At 36.6% G+C, this 25,367-nt stretch overlaps 1 protein-coding gene across 3 annotated transcripts in view; it reads left to right on the forward strand.

Moving 5' to 3' along the window:
• The first annotated feature begins 11,810 nt into the window (after nt 1–11,810).
• Nucleotides 11,811–25,367, forward strand: part of LOC310720610 (ubiquitin carboxyl-terminal hydrolase 9X-like) — a 44,105-nt gene continuing 30,548 nt past the window's right edge. For all 3 annotated transcript variants that reach the window (XM_083531365.1, XM_083531367.1, XM_083531366.1), the window contains exons 1-2: nt 11,811–12,402; nt 23,909–24,165. In XM_083531365.1, coding sequence (XP_083387491.1) covers nt 24,064–24,165 — 102 coding nt within the window. In that variant the 5' untranslated portion in view covers nt 11,811–12,402; nt 23,909–24,063. The remainder of the gene's footprint in view (nt 12,403–23,908; nt 24,166–25,367) is intronic.

Consider the following 25,367-nt stretch of genomic DNA (forward strand, 5'->3'; position numbering starts at 1 on the left):
AGCATTGGTTCCCCTTTTGGTAGCATTATATATACAACAGGGAGGGCTTTGTTCTCAAACCTTTTCAACAACTGGCCAATAGCCTTTTTATCCATATTAACCATCCATTTCACCACAACACACACACACACACACACACACACACACACACACACACACACACACACACACACACACACACACACACACATCACTCCACAAGAATGATTTGAGGAGGAAGGGTAAGCTATTAAAGGTCAATAGATGAGAACATTTGTTATTGGAAGGACCTGAAATGTCCAGGGAAAATAATAAAAAAAACTTTGTTTAACAATATTTTTAAAGCACATTTTAAAAGGAATTGTGGATCTTATTTATAGAGCAATCTAAATATTTGTGGGTCCTCTTGTGAAAGCATTTATAGAGATTTCTTTCTATTTATAATATTAAAGGTGTTCTTACTCTTCTACTGTAATTTGTTATTCAAACAGTGTTTTAAAATGTAAGCGCTTACCTCGAGAATCGCAAATAACATCAGTTAAAATCCGCTCTTATAAATAAGCAGTGTTGGGGATGCAATACTGCATGGTATCAAAGTTTTTATCATTATGGAGAATGATGTTTTTTCTTGTATGATGTTTTTTTTTGGTGGTGCAGTGGGGAGCAGCCTCAGCAGTCTATGGTTTGATGTTCTCTGTGTGTTAGTTTTGATATTCTGATAGATTATCTGGATTCCTCCTGGCTTTCAAGACATGTTGGTAGGTGGATTGGATACTCCACATGTGCATACTGTATGTGTGATGCCTTGCGATGGACTGGTATTCAATCAATGTGGATCGGAATCTGCTGAAACTCTGACCAAAAAAAGCAGTTACTGAAGGTTTCCTTCCATGGTTTTTATATTTGCATTTGAGGAAATTATTTGTTTCAGAATTGCATATGTTTACAGTTAGTACCTGGTAATTATACAGTTCTTTATGTATTTACAACTAAATAAATCACGTTATTTATATTTCCAAAAAGTGTTTATACTGTGTTTATAACACTTACAATCACAAGCTTATCCTGACAAGTGGCAAAACATGGCTTTTTTACATACCTGGAAGGAGGCCATATCCTCACATGGTTTCACTATTATGCTGATAACACACTAGTTGTCCTCTCATTCTACCCTGAAATTTTCATGTTTCTGCACACTTTCTCTGGAAGATCTGTCCATCTCCATCCATGTAGGTCATTTAGTTCCTTTTTATTCTCAAGACTGGTCAGTGTATTTAAAACATTATACGTGCTTGCAAATTTTGAACATGGAAAAATGGCTGCTTAAAAAAAAAGTATTTTAATTATTGCAGGATGTAAATAACAGCTTTGACTATGTGGATTTTTTTTTTAAGCTAGTAAACTAATAACAGCAAATCAAGACAGCTCTCAGAGTGATACCAAGACATCTAGCTTCAATATGGCATTCATTACACTGACCGTGACAAAAATACTTACAACACTAACTGGGTTGCGCGTCTACTCGTGCACTTACGGTACGGCTGGTGGGCGCGGTCAATATACATGTTCAGAACGGCGTTTCCGTTATAAAAAGACATTTTTCTTTATAGGTTTGCTCAATCTTTCAAATAATTCTCATTTAGACTCTCCCTGACTATTATTCCTTTAAATTTCGACTCATTTTACTGTGGAGTTTTTAAGAAAACTAAAGGCAAAATCACTCAAAGCATCAGTGCATTTTTATCATATTCCATATTTAAACACTCATAAAACATAATTCTTTATAGGTTTGTTCAATCTTTTAAATTAATCTTATTTACCATGTCCCTGTCTATTACTCTATTAAAATATTGACTCATTTTACTGTGGAGTTTTGGAGAAAAGTAAAGGCAAAATCACTCCAAGCATCACTGTATTTTTAATCATGTTTCATATTCAAACGCTCATAAAAAATGTTTTCTTTATAGGTTTGTTCAATCTTTCAAATTATTCTTATTTACAGTGTCCCTGTCTATTATTCTTTTAAATTTCAACTCATTTTACTGTGGAGTTTATGAGAAAAGTAAAGGCCAAATCACTCGAAGCATAACTGCATTTTCAATCACTTTCTATATTCAAACACTCATAAAACATAATTCTTTAGAGGTTTGCTCAATCTTTTAAATAATTCTTATTTATTCTATTATTCCTTTAAATTTTTACTCATTTAACTGTAAAGTTTATAAGAAAAGTAAAGCCAAATTCACTCTATACATCAGTGCATTTCTAGCATGTTCCATATTCGAACTCTCATAAAACATTTTTCTTTATAGATTTGTTTAATGATTCAAATAATTCTTATTTATGGTGTCCCTGTCTATTATTCTGCAAAATTTCAAGTAATTTTACTGTACAGTTTTTGAGAAAAACTAAAGGCAAAATCACTCCAAGCATCACTGCATTTTCAATCATCTTCAATTATGTGGAACAAGAATGAAAATGCACTGAGGTTTGGACTGATTTTGCCTTCACTTTTCTCAAAATCTCTAAAGTAAAATGACTTGACATTTAAGTCTATAATAGAGAGTGAGACCCTAAATAAGAATTATTTGAAAGATTGAGCAAACATTTAAAGAAAAATGTTTTATGAGTGTTTAAATGTGGAACCTGATTGAAAATGCAGTTATGCTTGGAGTGATTTGGCCTTTATATTTTTTATCTCTACAGTAAAATGACTTGAAATTTAATAGAGTAATAGACAGGGACACTGTAAATAAGAATAATATGAAAGATTGAGCAAATCTATATAGAAAACATTTTTATGAGTGTTCGAATATGGAACGTGATTGAAAATGCAGTGATGCTTGGAGTGATTTTGCCATAACTTTTCTCCAAAGCTCCACAGTAAAATGAGTTGAAATTTTAAGGAATAATAGACAGGGATACCCTTAATAAAAAATTATTTAAAAGATTGAGCAAACCTATAAAGGAAAATGTTTTATAAGTGTTTGAATATGGACAGTGATTGAAAATGCAATTATGCTTGGAGTGATTTTGCTTTTATTTTACCTAAAAACTACACAGTAAAATGAGTTAAAATTTAAGAGAATAATAGACAGGGACACGGTAAATAAGATTAATTTAAAAGATTGAGCAAACCTATAAAGAATTATGTTTTATGAGTGTTTAAATATGGAATATGATTGAAACTGCACCTGAGGTTTTAAATGATTTTGCCATTACTTTTCTCAAAAACTCCACAGTAAAATAAGTTCATATTTAACAGATAAATAAACAGGGACACTGTAAATAAGAATTATTGATAAGATTGGGCAAACCTATAAAGAAAACTGTTTTATGAGTGTTTAAATATGGAATATGATTGAAAATGCAGTGATGCTTGGACTGATTTTGCCTTTACTTTTCTCCAAAACTCCACAGTAAAATGAGTGGAAATTTAATAAAATAATAGACTGGGAGAGTCTAAAAAGGAATGCTGTGAAAGATTAGCAAACCTATAAAGAAAAATGTTTTATGAGTGTTTGAATATGGAATATGATTGAAAATGCACTGATGCTTTGAGTGATTTTGCCTTTAGTTTTCTTAAAAACTCCACAGTAAAATGAGTCGAAATTTAAAGGAATAATAGTCAGGGTGAGTCTAAATGAGAATTATTTGAAAGATTGAGCAAACCTATAAAGAAAAATGTTTTATGGGTGTTTAAATATGAAACATGACTGAAAATGCACTGAGTCTTTTTATAACGGAAACGCCGTTCTGAACATTTATTTTGACCGCGCCCACCACCCGTACCGTAAGTGCATGAGTAGACGCGCAACACTAAACAAAGTGCGGCTGGCTTTACCGTGTATTTTCAAGATGCGGCTGGCTTAACCGCAGTAGCATACACCCACACTACGAGAGGTTTGCATTAATATTAAAACATGTCAGACTATTTTGTGATTAGTAAAGTGTTCTTCACAGATGCCTGGGGTTGACTGAGCCACACAGTCCCAGCTCCTTACTCTCCAAAATCACACGAACCACCTCTGATCTACTTTGCAATGAGGAGCCTGGGTACTGGTATTGAATATATTCGCAGTGCTAAGCCTTTAACTTTTCACATTATCTCAACCAACATCCCTGACTCAGAATCAGAAATAAACGAAGCAACAAAAGTATTTATAATACGTGTATTATACAAGAATAAAAAATTACAATATTTAAAAGAAATACCCAACACCCCCAGTGTGTGTGTGTAAAGTATTCGTGCACAGTATATAGAAAAGTTTATGTATTTAGCAGGATCTCCCTCATACAAGGAAACCCGAGGAGAGCCGATCTTCAAATCGTGGAATCCATTTTCCGGAAATGTCTTTTTCCCCCCGGCGGAAATGTAAAGAGCAACACTACTCCAATGGTGTGTAAAAAAGTTTCATGTAGCGCGCGCTGAGCTGCGCGCTTTAAAAGTCCATTTCCGGAAACAACACACTCTGTACGTGACCACGTCCGTAACGCGGAAGTCTTGATATATCTCGCGATACTAAAGCCGCGTCCCAACACCTAATAATGGGGAAGCGAGACAAGGAACACTATAACGTGACTCAAGTGCATTTGATTTTCTCCTTAAAAACTCCCATAGTCTTGGACAATATTTATCAAACTTTGGCATGAGGAACTTTCGTCCGTTCTCGGCGGTGGAGAAAGGAAAACCAAATAGATTAAGCTTAAAATTAATGAGCAGATATCTAAAGACCCCCCAAAATGTCGCTAAAGTCTGTTTTTTGGAAGAATTCTATAAAAACTATACTCTGAAAAGTAGCCAATCTTCACATTTTCTTTTTTTTAATAGTTCTAATCGTTGTACACAATGGACCGTGTTTGTCCTTAAATAAAAGTGAATATTATTATTATAATATTAAAAGTATTGACGAAACAGTTTGTGATCAAGTTTGTGATCAAGATATATCGTTAGAAGAATTTAAAAAGAACATCAGTAAAATAAAAGAGAATAAATCCCCAGGACAATTTTGGCCTAACAGGTGATTTTTATAAGATATTCCAAAAATACGTTTCTGAATTTTCCTTATTGGTTTTAAGAAAGCTATAGAAGTCTGTAGGCTCCCCGCCTATGTGTCAAGGAATAATTACACTGGTACCTAAACCCAATAAGGAAAGCTTGCTTCTTGACAACTGGAGGCCTATAACATTATTAAATAATGATGCAAAACTATTGGCTCACATCTTTAAACAAAGAATAAAGTTATGTCTAGATACAATTATAGATTAAAGTCAGTTAGGTTTTATGCAAGGACGACATATTAGCAACTATATTATATTAATTTTAGATTTAATTGATTATACGGATTACATAAACGATAACAGCTACATCTTATTTGTAGATACTGTATATAGAAAGCCTTTGATACTGCAAACCATACATTTTTATCTGACTTTTTGGTTTTGGTCAATGCTTTAAAAAAGCGATACAAACTTTATACAACAATTGTAATAGTTCAAACTCCCATGGGGAACAGCTCATAGATTTAGCATTTCCGATTTAGCATAAAACAGGGAGACCCGGTGGCTCCCTTTCTATTTCTCCTAGTTATGCAAACGATGACTTTGCATATACATAATTACTCTTTTCAAGCCATTAGAATTGGGGAGAGAGAAACTACATGTTGTCAGCTTGCTGATGATACAACAATTTTCTTGAAAGATATTTCACAGGTCAAAAAAAGAAATAGAATGCCTTAATATATTTTCTGAAGTGTCAGGCTTAATTTTAAATATAAAAAATCTACCCTTTTTCCACTCAAAGACATGGTATTCCTTTTACTGAATTTGAAGGTATTCCAATTAAGAAGGAAGTAACTTATCTTAGTATCAATATTTGTAATGATCAGTCAAACAGAGTACAATATAACAACCCCTTATATTGAAAATTTTAAATAAAATTGACATGTGGCTCATGAGGGATTTATTATTTAAAGGTAGGATTCTTTAATCCAAAACCAATGTGGTGTCTTGCCTAGTTTATCCTGCAAAAGTATTAGATTTACCAAAATCTTTTCTTTAAAAAATCGCTTCAGTTCTATTAAACTTTATATGGAAAAACAAACCTCATTATTTAAAAAAAAATATGTTATGTATTTCATATAGTCAAGGATGTTTGAATGTGCTTGATTTTGTTACTTCTAATGGAGTTATTAAATTAAACTGGATTAAAAATTATATTAAACATAAAGATAAAATAACATGGTACATAATTCCAAGTTGGGGGTATAAAGTTCCTTTTGAAATGTAATTTATAAGTCAATAAACTACCCATTCAATTATCAAAAATCATAGACAGGCTTTTTATACTGGATACTTATATACAAACATAATTTTTCCCCCATATGCAACTAATATGGAATGATAAAAATGTTAAATATAATAACAAATACAAATAGAAATAATCATATAAAAATATAAAATATATTCTATAAAAATTAAAAATTACATTTTAATGGTCTCACAATTGATAAATAATGAAGGGTATCTACTTACATATACTGAATTTTTACACACATTCAGTATTCCAATACCACCTCATGAACATATTATTGTACTTGATGCAGTATCAGCAGGTTTTGTGAGGCTTTTGCAGGGCTTCAGTGAATCTAAACAATCATCTTTTAAAAAAGAGATCTTATTAAACGGTATTGATATTACAGATAGAAAATGTAATAGTACATTTTTCAGATGGTTGATTCATTGTCCCGCAACATTTCGTTATAAGTATTTCTGGAATAACCATTTTGAGAATATTAACTGGAAATTGGTTTGAACTTTTAATAACAAATATTGTTATCACTAATAAAGTTACTGAAATATGCTTTCAAATTATACACAGAATTATATAATACTTACTATAATTATTATAATACAAACAACTAACCAGTTCCTAAAGAGATACAAAACTGATCTCCCTGAATACTGTGGTTTTTGTGGAATGGAGGCTGAGACGGTTATATTTTTTTTTCTTGTTTATTTACAAGTTGACTGGTTCTAAAATTGAGATTTGAGATCACATTTTTATGCTAAATTTGTTAATATTATTAGGTAAGATTCCTCCTTTTTTGTTGTAACCATGTATATATATATATCCTACTTTTATTTATTTATACTTTTATACAGAACGAAAGTGACACGTCACAATAGTTGAGACAACATACTTTAATCTGATGCACAAAACATAACTCATCCTGAAGAATTCTGGGCAGCTGAGTTCTCGTGCACAACTGCTCTCACTACGCGCCGCTGCTCCCCTCTGCTGGTTGCCCGCGGTATAGCGTTGCCTCTGCATGATCATTATGGTTCAAACCAGCAGACACTTGATCAGGCAACTGATATATATTTGCTTTAAAAGCAGTGAAGTCAAACTTGGGTCAAAAATGAACCAGCACCATCTTACCTCAGAGATCTCATCACACCTCCTACTGCACCACGCTGTCTGAGATCCTCCAGCACTGCTCGACTGGTACCACCTTCTCTCAGAATGAGAGGTAAGTATACTTCAAGGCTCTTCTCTGTTCTGGCACCGAGGTGGCGGAATGAACTTCCCCTAGATGTCCCTACAGCAGAGTCCCTGACTATCTTCAAGTGACGGTTGAAGGCCTACCTCTTCCTGAAACGGTTTAACAAATGCTGCATGAATGATTTTTCTACATAATTCCTTAATTTTCACAAGCTCAATAGTATTTGGACAAACTTACAATTATAAATAAAGATTATTTTTAAATATTTGGATGCAAACCCTTTGCAGCCAATGACTGCTTGACATCTTGAACCCATAAACCTCAGCCAGATGCTGGTAAATCCACTTGAGGTCTTTTGTCATACCTTTACTGCTGCCTTTGGTTGTTTCAGGGTCTTTCTGTCACCAGTTTTATCTTCAGTAATTAAAAGGAAGACATTTCGAAGACTAAAATGCCATCCTAAAAATGCCAAAAAGTTTTGTAGCATTCGACTGAATTTGAGCAGAAAATACAGCTTTATACAGTTGAGAATTTATCCTGATATTGCCATTAGCATTCACATAATCATTAAAAACCAGTGACCAAGTGCCATTGACAGCCTTACATGTACATGCCATAACACAGCCTCCATGTTTGACAGATAATGTGGTATTGTATGGATCATGTGGTATGATCCATTTTAGAGAGCTATACAGGTGCATCTCAATGAATTAGAATATCATTAAAAAGTTGATTTAATTTAGAAATTTATTAAAAAAAAATTTTAACAAGTATATTTTATAGATTCATCACACACATTTATTTTTGATGATTATGGCTTGCAGATAATGAAAATCCAAAATTCTGTATCTCAGAGAATTAAATATTGTGAAAAAGTTCAATATTGGAGACTCGTGGTGTCGCACTCTAATCAGCTAATTAAATCCAAACACCTGCAAAGGTTTCCTGAGCCTTTGAATGGTGTCTCGGTCTGGTTCAGGCTACACAATTATGGGAGAAGACTGCTGACTTGACAGTTGTCCAGAAGACGATCATTGACACCCTGCACATGGAGGGTAAGACACAAAAGGTCATCGCTAAAGAAGCTGCTGTTCACAGAGTGCTGTATCTAAGTACATTAATGGAAAGTTGAATGGAAGGAAAAAACGTGGTAGAAAAAGGTGAAATGAAGCCCATTCAAGAATTTGGGGGAGTTTCACAAAGAGTGGACTACAGCTGGAGTCAGTGCTTCAAGAGTCACCATGCACCATGCAGACATATCCATGGTCTACAACTGACACATTCCTTGTGTCAAGCCACTCCTGAACCAGATACAACATCAGAGGTGTCTTACCTGGGCAAAGGACAAAAAGGACTAGACTGTTGCTCAGTGGGCCAAAGTTGACTTTTCAGATAAAAGGAAAGAGAATATTGGACCCAGCGTATGGAAGAAGAGAGGAGAGGCACAGAATCCAAGTGGCTTGACGTTCAGTGTAAAGTTTGCACAGTCAGTGGTGATCTGTGGAGTCATGTCATCTGCTGGTGTTGGTCCACTGTGTTTTATCAAGTCCAAGGTCAGCACAGCTGTCCACCAGGAAGTTTTAGAGCACTTCATACTACCCTCTGCTGACCAGCTTTATGGAGATGCTGATTTTATTTTCCAGCAGGATTTGGCACCTGCACACACTGCCAAAAGCGCCAAAAGTTGGTTAAATGACTATGGTGTTGGTGTGCTTGACTGGCCAGCAAACTCACCAGACCTGAACGGGAGAGTGATGGAGAGTGTGTTAGAGAAATTAAGAAAAGAGATGCAGGCACGGTGGAGTGGGTGGAGAAGAGTGGCAGGAGGGATTTGTGATAGAAGAGCATCTGCAAGAGTAAAAGGGAAAGTGTATAGGACTGTGGTGAGACCTGCGATTTTGTATGATTTAGAGAAAGTGGCATTGAGTAAAAGACAGGAGGTGGAGCTGGAGGTAGCAGAGCTGAAGATGTTGAGGTTTTCGTTAGGAGTGATAAGGATGGACAGGATTAGAAATAAGTTTATAAGAGGGACAGTGCATGTTGAAAGTTTTGGAGACAAGTAGAGGGAGGCGAGATTGAGATGGTTTGGACATGTGCAGAGGAGGGACATGGGGTATTTCGGCAGGAGAATGCTGAGGATGGAGCCGCCAGTAAGGAGGAAAAGAGGAAGACCAAGTAGGAGGTTTATAGATGTGGTGAGGGAAGACATGCAGGTAGTTGGTGTGAAACAGGCAGACGTAGAGGACAGGGGGTATGGAGACGGATGATCTGCTGTGGCGACCCCTAATGGGAGAAGCCGAAAGAAGAAAAAGAAGAAGAACAAACTTTCCAGAAGGGCAACAATTCACTAAAAATGTTTTTTTTGATTGGTCTAATGAAGTATTGTAATTTGTTGAGATTGGTGAGTTTTTGTTAAATGTGAGCCAAAATCAAAAACATTTTAAAGAAATAAACACGAAATATATAAGTATGTGTGTGATTAATCTATATAATATACGAGTTTCACTTTTTGTATTGAATTGCTAAAATAAATTAACTTTTTAATGATATTTTCATTATTGGAATGCTTCTGTATATATAGACAAAAGTGCCAACAATCAATAAACAATCTGAATGACAGTAGCTGAACGATTGGAAGTCACCCTGAACTGTGGCTGTGAGTGAGTATGGAATGGGAAACAGGTGTGAATAATCAGTATGAAGGTGACTGTAAATTTAATTGTGAATGGTTAGTTAAAAGTTAGGGAGTCCATGGTGGCCATGTTTGAAGGCTGTGGTGTCTGCTGGGAAACGGAGTTAAAATTTGTCTGTACCAATGGTGTTGGTTCTAATGCCTTTTTGCTGTATTTTTGTTATATTTATTATTTTAATGTTGCATCTCCAACTTAAGTTAAATAACATGCAATCAGAATTTATTTTGGCTAAGTAATGTCTTTAGAAATGTTTACAACAGCAAATTGAGTGCAACAATGACTATTAGTATGGTTACAGTTGTTTATCAAGCAGTAGAATGACAGTTAAATTGAATACAATGTGTTCAGTTTGTACCCCTTCCAGACAATCAAAACCAAGAATTCAGACAGAGCTCGAAAGAGTTGTATATACTGTTGTATATAGTTGTAGTATACTAGTATAAAAGGTTCCTAGTGGATCACCAGCTTTCTAAAAGATTGGCAACAGCTAGTGAGACTGGGGGACTTCATGTCAAACAGCCATACCATCAGGACTGGTGGTCCCCAGGGTTGTGTTCTCTCCCCACTGCTCTTCTTCCTGTACACCAACAACTGCATCTCTACAGACCCCTCTGTCAAGCTCCTAAAGTTTGCAGACAACACTACAGTCATCGGCATAATTAACGACGTTGATGAATCTGCATTTAGAAGCGAGGTTCAGCAGCTGGCTGTCTGGTGCAGTCATAACAACCTAGAACTTAATAAGCTCAAAACAGTGGAGATGTTTGTGAAATTGTGGAAACCCCCCTGCACTCCCCCCACTCACCATCATGAACAGCACTGTGGCAGCGGTGGAGCTATTTAGGTTCCTGGCAACCACCATCTCCCATGGCCTGAAGTGGGACAATCACATCACCTCTATTGTTAAAAAGGCCCAACAGAGGATGTACTTCCTTTACCAACTGAGGAAGTTCAACCTGCCACAGGAGCTTCTCAAACCTACTCAGCCATCATCGAGCCTGTCCTGTGCACTTCAATAACTGCCTGGTTTGGCTCAGCTACACAACCAGATATCAGAAGACTACAGAGGACGGTTTGAACGGCTGAAAGGATTATTGATGCTCCCCTGCCCACTCTTCAAGTTGGACGACACTACAGCGCACCAAGCACCAAGACAGCCAGGCACAGGAAAGGTTTCTTCCCCCAGGCAATCAACCTCATGAACACTTAAACCCCCATTGTGCAATAAAATAAAACATACATGCAATACCACTTTTATTAATCCAAATCTGTACTTTTTTGTGCAATAATACTCTATTTTCTTTTTTTTTTTAAGTGCAATAACGTTTATGCTTTATTCTTTTTTTATTTATTTATTTTTGCTATTTGTGCAAGTTTCTTTCACCAAAACAAATTCATTGTAAATGCAAACATACTTGGCACTAAAGCTTTTTCTGATTCTGATGAATGTATGGCAGACTATCGAATCGAATTATCCGAGCACTGGCCGATTAATCGGATTAGTTCCTTTCAAGAAATCCGAGAAAGTCACTTCACTTTCAGTGATACTCTTTAATTCTCCTTATATTGCTATTTGAGCCGATTGGTTTTCACTGTATGGAATCAGCTGAGGTCGATTCACGAGTCTCAGTCTGATTTCAGGATAAACTCTTTCGACACCGGCGCTTTGGTCCGTACCACAAACAAATAAACAAACAAACAACGCCTTCATTGGCTTTGATATAAAGCATGAAGAGAAAGTATTACAAGTCGCGTGAACTGTATTCTTTGCACGTCGGTGCGTTATGAAGGCACTCTGAATAGAGTGTAGGGGGTTCGGTGTAATAATAAGGACCGGGGGAGACTGGTCCTGTGGTGTGGACCGCACAGACACATGGCTTCACACAGTGAATGCATCTGAACCATGTGTAGGCTGTAAACAATGGTTTAATAGTTCAGTGTTTGCTCGTTGCAGCCGCCATATTTCGGTCTATTGCTAGTGACGGACTCTCTGGGACTGAATTGTTTCGCTCGGAGCTCGACTGGTGGTGAGTGGTGTTCACGGGGCTGCTGGTGACGCATGAAAATCACTAAGAAAGAAGGAAGCAAGAGCACCTCAAGCCCCTGATGCATGCCCGGCAAGTGGCATTAAGGGATACGTTACTGATGCATTGGATTGTGTTTTCTATCAAAAAAGAGAAAGCAATCGGATTAAGGGCCATAAGGAAGTCGTATGTCATTGCTGGGTAAGTGATATTTACATGCAGCTAGCAAGCAAGTGGTGCACATATTACACAGTACAGACGCTCGCTATTCTGTATTCTGGCTAATGGACGAGACTGAAGCGTATTGAGTTTAGAGTTAGTGCGCATGGGACATGCAGGCCACACAGCAGACAGGTGAACATGTCAGCATCATAACTCGGCCGATCAGTTTGCCTCAGATCCTGGGAGGATAAACAGCAGGTAAAGGGAGAAGAAGCCGGTCCGGCTGTGTGCATTAGTGTTTCAAGCAAAATGGCTGACACCTTTTGCAGACCAACCTTCTGGATAATACGGAATAGTGCGATGCCTCCTGGAAGAGATGTCACTGTTAGTTTAAAGTCGGTTGCAAGACGTGAAAGGACTGACATGGCAGATTTGAGGACGACACTAATACAAACACGCTAACTAGATCAGGGTAGCTGACATTGTTGTGGCCGGCGAGCGAGGGCAGCGCCATTAATAAGGTGTAACCACTTGCCTGTTAGCAAGGCAGCTAACTAGGCCGAAATACTTCACAACTGTCTAAACAGGCCTCCAATGTATATTCCCAACAACGTTAGGTTTGTGACAGATCGACAAAGGCGTGTTAGCAAGATACCAGTGTGGTGTGTATTATTTCTGTCTAACTGGTTAAGTTGAATTTGAGAAGTTTAGGGACTGAACGAAGCTGTTCAGTAAGTTAAGATATGGAGGTTAAGTTTCCGGGCCAGATTTTCACTAGTAGCTAGGATACTGAGGATTTTAAACCTGCAGCGTCTTGTGAAAGTTAAATTAATGGCGCATTAGTGTATATAAACAAATGTTTTTGCGTTTCTTCTGTACACAACACAAAAACATCAGTATCCGCTGTGAACGGGGTGGAGGTGTCGCTCGTTGGGAAAGCTGTGGGCTAGACTGTCAAAATCCCTGACTCTCAGCATGATGATCTCTGTGAAATACTGCCACTACAGTCATAACATGATCTCTGAACTACTGCCACTACAGTCATAACATGATCTCTGAACTACTGACACTACAGTCATAACATGATCTCTGAACTACTCCGACTACAGTCATAACATGATCTCTGTGAACTACTGACACTACAGTCATAACATGATCTCTGAACTACTGCCACTACAGTCATAACATGATCTCTGAACTACTGCCACTACAGTCATAACATGATCTCTGTGAACTACTGACACTACAGTCATAACATGATCTCTGAACTACTGACACTACAGTCATAACATGATCTCTGAACTACTCCCACTACAGTCATAACATGATCTCTGTGAACTACTGACACTACAGTCATAACATGATCTCTGTGAAATACTGACACTACAGTCATAACATGATCTCTGTGAGCTACTGACACTACAGTCATAACATGATCTCTGTGAGCTACTGACACAACAGTCATAACATGATCTCTGTGAGCTACTGACACAACAGTCATAACATGATCTCTGTAAAATACTGACACTAGTCATAACATGATCTCTGTGAGCTACAGACACAACAGTCATAACATGATCTCTGTGAGCTACAGACACAACAGTCATAACATGATCTCTGTGAGTTACTGACACTACAGTCATAACATGATCTGTGAGCTACTGACACTACAGTCATAACATGATCTCTGTAAAATACTGACACTAGTCATAACATGATCTCTGTGAGCTACAGACACAACAGTCATAACATGATCTCTGTGAGCTACAGACACAACAGTCATAACATGATCTCTGTGAGTTACTGACACTAGTCATAACATGCCACTACAGTCATAACATGATCTCTGTGAGCTACTGACACTACAGTCATAACATGATTTCTGTGAGCTACTGACACTACAGTCATAACATGATCTGTGAGCTACTGACACTACAGTCATAACATAGTGAGATACCGAGAGTACAGTCATAACATGATCTCTGTGAGCTACTGCCACTACAGTCATAACATGATCTCTGAACTACTGACACTACAGTCATAACATGATCTCTCTGAACTACTGACATTACAGTCATAACATGATCTCTGTGAACTACTGACACTACAGTCATTACATGATCTCTGTGAAATATTGACACTACAGTCATAACATGATCTCTGTGAAATACTGACACTACAGTCATAACATGATCTCTGTGAGCTACAGACACTACAGTCATAACATGTTCTCTGTAAGCTACTGACACTACAGTCATAACATGATCTCTGTGAACTACTGACACTACAGTCATAACATGATCCCTGTGAGCTACTGACACTACAGTCATAACATGATCCCTGTGAGGTACCGACAGTAATAACATGATCCCTGTAAGTCACTGCCAGTAATTAGGATAGAATGAGAGGCAGAAGCTCAGAATTGTGTTGTCATTGTTGTTCCTTGCAAATAGCAAATATATGAATTAGCCATTTATCATGAGCCCCAAAGCTTAACTATGCAACTGATTACATATAAACCGTTTGTGAATTACATTTTAGACAGAGATGTGATTAAAGGAATGCAAATGGAAAAGAAGGAAGGGCTCTCTTAGTGTTCCCTGCCTGCCTTCTATGTTGGCCCCTCTTTTCGCTCCTGATTGTGTCTTTTGTTGTTTTGGCTATTTCACAGCCAAACAGAGTTCAATTAGTCCGCTTTTTCTATTAAAACTTGCCTTCCCTTTTTATTGTGTAAATTATGACTATTATTATGATTATGACCTATTATAATATGACATATGATTGACATTATTGGTATCATATTATCCTATAATTACTTTCAAGGCCCAATCTCTTTATTACAGATAACATTGTAGAAGCATTTCCATTTAAATCTTGCAATAGCCAAATTAGCTGCAATTCTCAATGACTAAAACATTTTGGCTGCTCCCATTTTACATTCTCTCAGTAGCTGATTACTGGACATCCTATTATATGACTGAATAAGCTTTTTTTCCTCCCCATGTCAGAGGACACCTTGTATTCTCAGTATGACCCTGTGGTGTCTCACCAATTTCCTCTATTTTCCTGTACCCTCACAGTGGAGGGTTTCCATTTGTTATGTAGGGGATTTACATGAGTTTACGTGGAGTGAACTGCTGTGAGCTTGCCTACTCCTTTGCCATTAAATTTCCCTTGTGCATTAATTATTTTCGTTATATATTTACTCATATGTTTATATTCATGGTTTATGCATTTAATTATTTTATTTTTTATGACCTGTATAAGGATTCAGTGCCACAACCTCATTAAATGCTGCACTGTCACTTTCAGAAGGCACATAGGTGTAGCACAGGTGCTTTTGATTTCTGGAACTACCACATACAATTAGATGATTTATGCTACATGGCTTTGTCTGAAGTTTTTGCACAGTCATAGTGCATTTCATTTCATGAGTTGTATTCCTGCTCAGTGATTTTTATCTGTCTTAAAATTTTTACTATCATGCATATGCATGGTAATATGATGATACAATTTGAAATTCTATAACAAACCCTGCTCTTAGGTCAATGCTCACTATAATGCTGTAGTGTAAATTTAGGATTCTTTTCTGCCATGCGCCTCAAAACATTTGCCCACATTTGAGTCGATATGTCTGTTAGCCACTCTGTCCTTCCCTTTGGCCCTTTTTAGTGACTTCAATAGTGGCTTGATCTGTCTCATTGAAATTAAATATATAGTTTATCAAAAATTGTTAGATTAACCAAAATGTATGTACAATGTCATTCTTTCTTTGAATTGAATTTTATTTGTCCCAATTTATGTTTTAGTTTTGGCACACAGTCTTCATTTCGTTTTTATATTCTTTAATTAATGGCTATAGTTTAAAATTACTTTTCAACATATGTATTTTTATTGTTAGTTCCTGTTTAGTTTTTTGCCTTTAGTAACTGAAAAGCCTGTTCAATGTCATTGCAGTCAGGTGACTGACTCAGGGATAAAAAGTTTTTGCCCTAAGAAGCTCTTGAGTTGCTTTTATATGACGTTTTATGTCATTATTTCTCTGAATTGTGCATCGCCGTGCTACCAGTTTTGAGTAATAAGTGAAACTCAATGCACTTCAGCAGATACATAATTAATAAACAACAGTGACCCTGTTCTATTAGCAGCAATATGTTCCCATACCACATAACACTGCATCATTGTTTTACAGATGACCTGGTATGCTTTGGTACATGAGCCTTTCATTTCCTCCTCCATTCTTTTCTCTTTCTATTCTAACAGATTGTCTTAGGTTCATTTGTCCATAGAATGTCCATGTTCATCTTTTGATAAACCTTCTGTACACCTGCTTTACATTCATAAAGGCTCTCTTAATTGTTGGCAATGAATCAATAGTGTTCTTGATTTCTTGATTAGGTTTTCCTTACAAATAAAATCATTTCATAGTAGTCCTCTTTATTCTTCCAGGCATTTTGATATGTGCTGAGTTGTGATTTACTTCATTTCAAGAATGTACCAAACTGTTAATTTGACCTGTAAAATGTCTGCTGTCTTTGATGGGTATGTTTTGTTTTCTGAGCATAATGATTGCCTTGTTCACATGCATCGACTTCTTCTCTTTGGAGCTCATAGTGGGAGTTGTCATGAACAGTAACTGCTTAACAGGTTGGTATTGGTTAAACTGCAATAGCATCTCAAAAAGGAATATTAGAAACCGATAAAGCGATATTTGTGATGCAGTGCCATCTTTTAAATCTGACCAACTAAAGCTATTTGCAGATATTGAAAAAGAATTGTGGCTTACTTAACTGCTAACCCTACCAAAATTGTACAGCTTTTACAATTCAAAGTCATGGCCAATGTCTGTGTGAAAGAAGGTGCCCAAAGGTCAGACATAATTAATGAGTGCTTTCACTTCACTGCTTTTCCACTCCGATACACGAGCACAAGAAATAGCCAGGTGCAGTGGATGTTTTTATTTGCGAGGGCATTGAGGCCATTTATTATAGTCTGTAATGATGGACTTTGGTACATGGGAGCATAAATACCATCACAGCCATAGTTTTGTCTTTCTGTAGTACTAACTCTATATAGTGGCACAAAAGTGATGCAGTCCATAAAAGAGGTGAATCGCAAAGCAAGAACAAAAGACAGTTAGATGTTTGGGCCACTCAGATCTACATTCAAAATTAACTTTTAATGACAGACGAGTTTAGAAATTATGACAGTTTTGGGGCTTCCTAAGTGTATCTGGAAAAAAAAAAACTGCCTTTGTTGCCCCGCTAGTTACCAACCAATCAGCCAAGTGGAATTGATAATTGGTTTCACTGAGAGACTCGACACACCCAGGCCATTTAATCATGACTTAAATAGAAACGTTAAGGAATGTGAAGTAGCCTAAGAGATCTCGATTAGAACCACACTATGCCATAAGCAAAAAAAAAAAATCTGGAAGTTATGAGAAAAAGTTATTTGAAATAGATCATTCTGGACAGGCTACACAGCCATCTTTAAGGCTCTGGAAATCCAGTGGACCATAATGAGAGCCATTTTCTCATTAAAAAAAAAAAAAAAAAAAACAAACAGAAGAGAGGCGAATAACAATATTACTTCCTGTATGCAACACTTCTACGATATCCAGTGATCTTTATTGTTGATTATGCTTCTATTCCTTTCAATTATTATGTTATAATGTCAACATTGTATTATGTTTGACATTAAAAACCTTTGTGTATGCGAGTGTTCGAGAGTAAAGGGTTAATGCTGCATCATCGACCTTAGGGTGGTTGGGTTACATTGTGAAGAAAAACATGGAGCGATTTTGTTAGTAAAAAGCCAGTCTGCTAACTGCGATGAGTGATGTGTATTGTCCCCAAGCGATCTGTGTATTTAGTGTTAGATTTAACAAGTGGATATATGCATGTTGATTGAGCTAAATCAAATACTTGTCTGTATGTCTGTATACAGCCTCACCTGATGAGGTTACATTAACTTGGAGTTGAGGAGGCCATTCTGAGTTTGTAAGGTGTTATGAGTTAAAGGGGAGTTTTCTTTGTTTCTTCCTTTTTTTATTGGCCAGTAAATATGCATTATGACCTCTAGTTTATTGCAGCATAAAGTTTATTGTACTTTGGTGTAGGTCTATGATTGTGTTTTCAGTTTCCAGTTCCACCTCCTGTCTTTTACTCAATGCCACTGTCTCTATACATACAACATTGCAGGTCTCACCACAGTCCTATAAACCAGGGGTTTTCAACCGGTGGTCCGCGGTCCCCTGTTGGTCCACGGCGGCAGTGCATGTATGACTTTAATGTGGACAGCCTACATAATTTCACTATTAAAATCACTTTTTTTCCATAATTTATTTTTCCAAACATTTCCAGAATATTTCAACTACATACCTTTTGTGAGAGCGGTTTTTCCACACTGGCATGTCTAAAGAACAAGTACAGGGCAAGGCTAGAACCAGAGAATGATATAAGGCTGTCACTATGTACCACTATATCACCACAAATAGACAGACTGTGTGGAAGTCACCACGCCCAGAAATCCCACTAACAGGTAAGGAGTAAGGAGTTCTGTTAGTCTTTCTGGAAAATAAAATAGTTTTTATCCCCCAACATATTAAAATGCAAAACCAGTGTGCTGGTTCGAGACTTCAGACACAGAAAAGGCTAAATATTCTCTGTTGTTAGTAGTGATCTACAATCCTTTCCAAACATATTGAAACAAGAAGTCCAAGAAGAAGAAACTAAATTCTTTTGTTTTTGCTGAGTGTGAACGACATTTTTGTTTAAGAAGGACATAACTATAGATCAGAATTTCCTGATATTTACATCTATATGTGTTAAGCAGCTCAAAATTTTGCACCTTTTGCTTGAACCCACACATTTTTGATTAACATTATTTGATTAATCTGATACAAAAAAAACCTAATTCAGGGTATTTATGTATAAACATGTACTTAAAAAGCCACATGTTGAGTTTAACTATCTTTAATTTAGACATTTTAAAGCTTGTTGAGGAGGGCATGGGGGATTTCTCCTTTGAACAAATTCACTCATGCTGTGTTGTTTCTTTCTGTAAAAAAATAATAAAAAACCAGCGTTTGAGTATGCAATGTAAATCATTTTGTGTAAATCCACATTTGTATTGTATTTTGCAGATGACAAGTTGACAACCATGCTTAAAAAAAACTATATAAAATATAATACGTTTAATACATACAATTGTTTTGACAATCTTTGTTCCAAAAATACACATATTTTATGAATTTGTGAAGATATAAGCTAGAATATATAATTAATAAAATTCTGTATAATAAATATATGCATAAATTAAATATACAAACCTTAAAAACAAGCATTTGAACGTAGTAAAGCCGCAGTAAATCAGAGAACCAGGCTTGATTAAAAAAAAGGAAAAAATTTGCATTGGTGTACAAATGCAGAATCATTTGCTGAAAACCACAACAGTGACTAAAATGAAATTGTTTACTGCTGCTGTTATTTGCTGCTTTTAGATTTAGTGTTTGTTCTCACTCGTTTAATTGAATCCATCACTATGTCGCAAGCGAGCTGTTTGCTCAAACTGATGTTCGCGAGTCATGACCGAACAGATCCAGTAAGATTGTCCCAAAGATAGTAAACAAACAGTTTACACAATAGCGCTTCATTAAACTATTAAATTTTTACATAATGAGGATTATTAGTTTTTACTTAATGTGCTGTTGTTTCACCTTCATCCGTGACTTCATCCTGCTTTGCATAACTTGCAGGTACAGTTTTCTTTGTTGCGTTTAAAAAAGATTGTTTCTATTGCCTTGCGTTTAATGCTTCCATGTCTTGTATCACTTGGGATGCACACTTTTTCCTGCTGCCAGTTGACCCTGTACTGTCCGCCATTTTCGGCTGTGTTATCTTACGCTAAACCGAAACTTCAGCAGCCCCACAAATCGATAACGGCATTCGTTGACAACACATTTTTATCGATTTTTATTGATTTTAGCGATTGGTTGTTGCCGCTCTAAATGTGAATTTAACTTATCTCATTTAGTCAACTGAGCAGTTAAGAATTAAGGGTCTTGCTCAAGGGCCCAACAGTGGCTCTTGTTCAATTTGTACTCACAGCCTTCTGATTTGAAGCGCAACATCTTAATGACTGAACTTCCATTTCTCATTGTTTTCTGAAGCTAGTGTAATGAAAAGTGTAAATGATTTAGTGGTGTTTCAGTCACGAACAAATCTGTGTTCTGGTGTATTTATATTGTCCCGTCTGTGTAAACCAATACTTAGTGGCTGTGTAGGAAGATGTCAGTGTCTGGAGCTATTAAAATAACATGCCTCATACTGAGCAAGGCTTGGTGTGGAGTCTGACTGAGACCAGTACTGATTTGGTTTGAATTGGGACATGTGGTACAGCCGAAGTAACTATTTAGTGAACGATATAATCAAACTGAAACTTCTCAATCCTGAATGAAATTAATGAATAAAAAATTTTATTCCGGTAGGATATGCGTCTTATTCTTTCAAGAAGGGATTGAGACATGCAATGTAGAGAATGTAGGACAGCCTACATAATTTTTACAGCAGATATTGTGTTATTTTTCCACTTAAATTTTGCAGTTAAAATTATATAATAGCCATAAAATTGTTATTAAACATTATTTTTTAAGTCTTCATACATTACTCACTGATGTTGGCTTAGCTTATATACGCATGTCGAGCATTCACTACACCCACCCTTTTGACAAGAAGAGAAAGGGTAAGAAACTTTTTTTTAAATTTTTTTTTATTGTGTAGCACTAGCACAAGCTTTGTGTTTTGTTGTTCATATCACAATCCATGTCACTGCAAACATGAAAATTAAAAGCATTGTTGTGTAATCTCACATTGTTGTGAAAATATTTGTTGAAATATACTGTATATTCTTTTCTATAATAGAAACAATGAGTTGTTTCCAGAGCTCACATTTGATTAATCAGATAAAAAAAAAGTTAATGAGCTGTTTTGCTTATTATAACTATATAAAAACCTAATTCAGGGTTTATATGGTCATGAAAAAACTGGAAAGTCATAGAAATTTGTTTTACCTCACATAGCATTTTCTGAATGGGGCGATTTTATAATGTTTGGCTTCATGATGAAAACTATAAGGGGTGACTTCAGAAAAATCAAGACCAGGTATGTGCAAAATGTACACTGTGCCGTAAAGCGTTTGACATTGGAGACATGGGAGAGGCAGTGCTACATAGCCATGCTAACCAGTCTGCTGCAGCTGCGTGCCCGACAGCTCTTAACCTAATCACCGGCTTTTTCACCCGTGTGACTGATGTAACACCCGCTCCCAGCTACAGTGCTTCCCTTTCATCAGCTATAAAACAAGGGACCATTTCGAGTGCCTTATACAGAAACGAAGCCCTAACTGCAGAGGTACTGTGGGTGCTAAAGGTGGCTAATTCGCACTATTCTTGTGAAGACACAAGCCAGCTTTTTTATATAATGTTCCCAGACAGCAAGATAGCATTTCATACAATGCATGCAAATGCTCATATTTATGTACTTTTGGACTGGCTCCTTATCTTAATAAATTGTCTTTGGGAGCCGTATCGAAGCAAAGAGTCTGTTTTGTTACCTGATAAAAGATTGAATCACTATTTACAGTCTAAACAGTTAGACATGTATGTCAGGCTATGGGAGGGGTCAGAGGTGAAGACCTACATGAATTGGCTTAGAATGGTTTATGGGCCATTCATCAGCTTAAAACATTGCTGGTAAAAAATAAAAACTTGCTTTTAAAGTTTGGAATCAAGAAATTAAGCATGAATTGGAAAGTATTTGAAATACTCCAGAAGCAAGTGCAGAATGATGATGGGAAGTTGAACACGACTTTCTAGCTTGTATTAGTTGTTCCATGATTGTCCTGCCCCTCTTACAAAGATTTTATGACTGCAACTGGTTGTAACACGCCAATGCGTAAGTCAATTTGAACATTGATTTTTCTTCTTATTTAAAATGTATTCATAGACATTTCCTAAAACATTAGGCCATGAAAATTTACCACAAAGTCATGGAATTTTATTGGTAAAAATCTGTATGAACCTTGATTTAATGTATAAATGTGTACTTAAAAAAATGCAAAATCCACATATTGAGTTTAACCGTTTTTCATTTTGCCATTTTAAAGCTTATGGTGGCTGCTTGTTGTTCTTGAACAAATTATCAATTTTAACGATTAGTTGTTGCAGCCCTACATTTCACAGAACTACACTTCTAAAGCTGTCATGTTTAAAAGCTTTTATATAAATGCACAAAATGGCACAGATCAGTAGAGCTGTTAGGCTCTATAAATGAAACAGTTCAGTACATGATAACAAGAAATCTAGTCCATTGCAGCAAATTTAGCAAAAGAGGGATATATTCAGAGGTGCAAGTCACTTCTCTCAAGTAAACGTGCATCCGAGCTGAGAGTTGAGTATGGGATGTACAGGTAGATTTTGTAAAAAATATTTTATATCAAGATTTCAGAATTCCCTCTCAAATACTACACAGCTCAAAGGTAGTGTAGTAGACATACACTATATAAACAATGTTTGTGAAAATGCAATTCCACATCTGCTGGAATATTACCCTCTTTTTACACTAAAGCGTGCTTGTGAATGCAGAGGTCTGGGCTGCATTTCAATTCATCTCAAGGGTGATCAGTATTGTTGAGTTCATATCAGTATGACACTATAGAGTTGGCTGATTTTGTGCAGGTGTGTGCAGAAAACAAGAAAGAAAAGAAAGAAAATTCCCACTCAGTAATTTGACTTAGTTTTGTAACAATGGCAGCGCACAATGCAACATTTATAGCAGCTTTATCTGTGCAAATGTCGACCAATTTTATCTTTTACCCAATCAAGCCTGAGTCATGAATAAGAGCTTTAAGAAAGCATGCCCAAAAATCCAGCTTCAACTTCACTCATTCTGCAGTGCATCATCCACGTTCCTGCTTCAGTAGAACGATGTAAACCTCTGACATGCACTCCTAAACTCTTAACTAATTTGGCATCCTTCACATAGGTAGTTGTGGGATAATTGTGGTTAGCTTTAAATCCTTATGGTGATTTAAGTTATGTCACTATATAAAAAGCAATCATGGTAAGATTTAAGCTATGGCACTTTACTTTCCCAGTCTGACTTTATTTTTTGCAGGTGGCTGAGTGACATAGTAGTAGTAACTTAATGTCTGCTGTTTTCTGGATCTCCCCCAGTCAAGCATTTAGTCAAGCAAAAACAATACATTTAATAGCTATTGGATAAGTTGCTGGTATGCAAATGATTTTTAATGCTGTGTGGGTTTTCTAGTTCATGCTCTGTTTCCATCAGTTTCTGAGGAAATGTTCACTTGGTGCTGGACAGTTGTGTGTGCTCTGAGAAAGCTTTGAGAATGTTCTTAAAATAGTTCAGTTGAAATGAAATAACAAAATACTGTATAACAGATTACGGGATGTAGTTTTTTTTTTGCTGCTGCATGTATTTTCATTAGCATAAATCTATATATATCTGTTTGCATTTTGCAGGTTATGCAATGGTCACTGCAGCTCAGCCTAAGCTCCAGGTGCTGCAGTCCTCCTCTTTTAGCTTCTGGTTCCATAGTACTGTCCTCGAGGCAGTGATTTCTCTTGCTTCTGCTACATAAGCAGACAAGATTGCAAAGATCTGCCCTGTGCCCAGCATGACCGCCACCACCCGGGGCTCCCCTATGGGGAACAGTGACAACCAGGGACAAAGCCAAGCCCCGGATGGCCAGAGTCAAGCTCCTCTACCCCAGAACCAGGTATGTGTGTATGTATGTGTCTGTGTAAAAGTTTTGGTGTGTGTTTTGTGAGACTGTGGCCTATGTTGAAGACTCAGTAAACATATTATTACGTGTAAAATGCTGTGTTAATAAATAATGATGTAATCTGATTTTGTAGAAGCTTGTACCCAAGTTTAGACCAACCCTCTTTGTATCAGAAGGAGATACAATCTTTTCATGGATACACAGCCAGTGGAAAGTCCCCATATTTTGTACATGCCTATTATAAAAGTTATTTAGAAAGCAGTTCTGATTTTGGATCCCTGGGACTTTAACACTGGCAACATTACAATAAAAACCAGCCAATGTTCCAACAAATGTGGTGACCCCAAACTTTTCAATTTATATTTACATACAATAGATAATCTGTCTAATGTACTACTAATTTGTTTTAGAAATCTATGAACATCCCAATGTGCCCCTTTACATGATAGTTATGCATGGTTATTTATTCGGTTTTTGGATTTACTGTATTACCATAATTTCCGGACTATAAAGCGCACCCATATATAACCACTGAATTTTACAAATATTTAAATTTTTAACATAAATAAGCCGCAGGTGTCTACACTAATGTACTTTACACAGGCTTTAACGAAAGACACGTTACGCACGGTGTAACGGGTGAAATATGTTGCGCTTCCTTTAGGAGCATAGCGGTATTTTGGGAATAGCCTGCCACTGCATTTTTTCTGAGTGTGTTATTACTGAGTGTGTTCAAGACGAGGATTATGTCCTTATTATTTTTAATAATAAGGACATTTTCCTTATTATGTCCTTATTACTTTGACTAACCCGTAACGCTGTTGCCAAGAAAAATAAAAAAGCACGAGTTTTGGAAACCTGTCTGTGCTTATATGATTTCTGTTGCAACTGGAGTTAGTGAGCTCTCCCTTCACCCAGACTCAACGCGTTACAACGGCTTGTATCTAAACAGTAGCCGACCAAGAAAGTCATTGTTCACTGTCTTCCTCCTTCCTTCCTTACTATTTTTCTCGGGAGTTTATCTTTTGGCATCGTCGTGTGTTAAAAAAAAAAACTTTTTTCTACCGATGCCGTGCAGCTCAGAACACAGGTGAGGTGCGTTTTTTCGTTTCCGTTCGGAAATTTCATTGGTCTAATGTTATTGGCAGTGTTGTGCTCGTTACTAAAAAATAGTAACTAGTTACAGTTACTCGTTA

The sequence above is a fragment of the Silurus aristotelis genome (assembly GCF_946808225.1).
Source record: "Silurus aristotelis genome assembly, chromosome: 2".
NCBI classification, from domain to species: Eukaryota; Metazoa; Chordata; class Actinopteri; order Siluriformes; family Siluridae; genus Silurus; species Silurus aristotelis.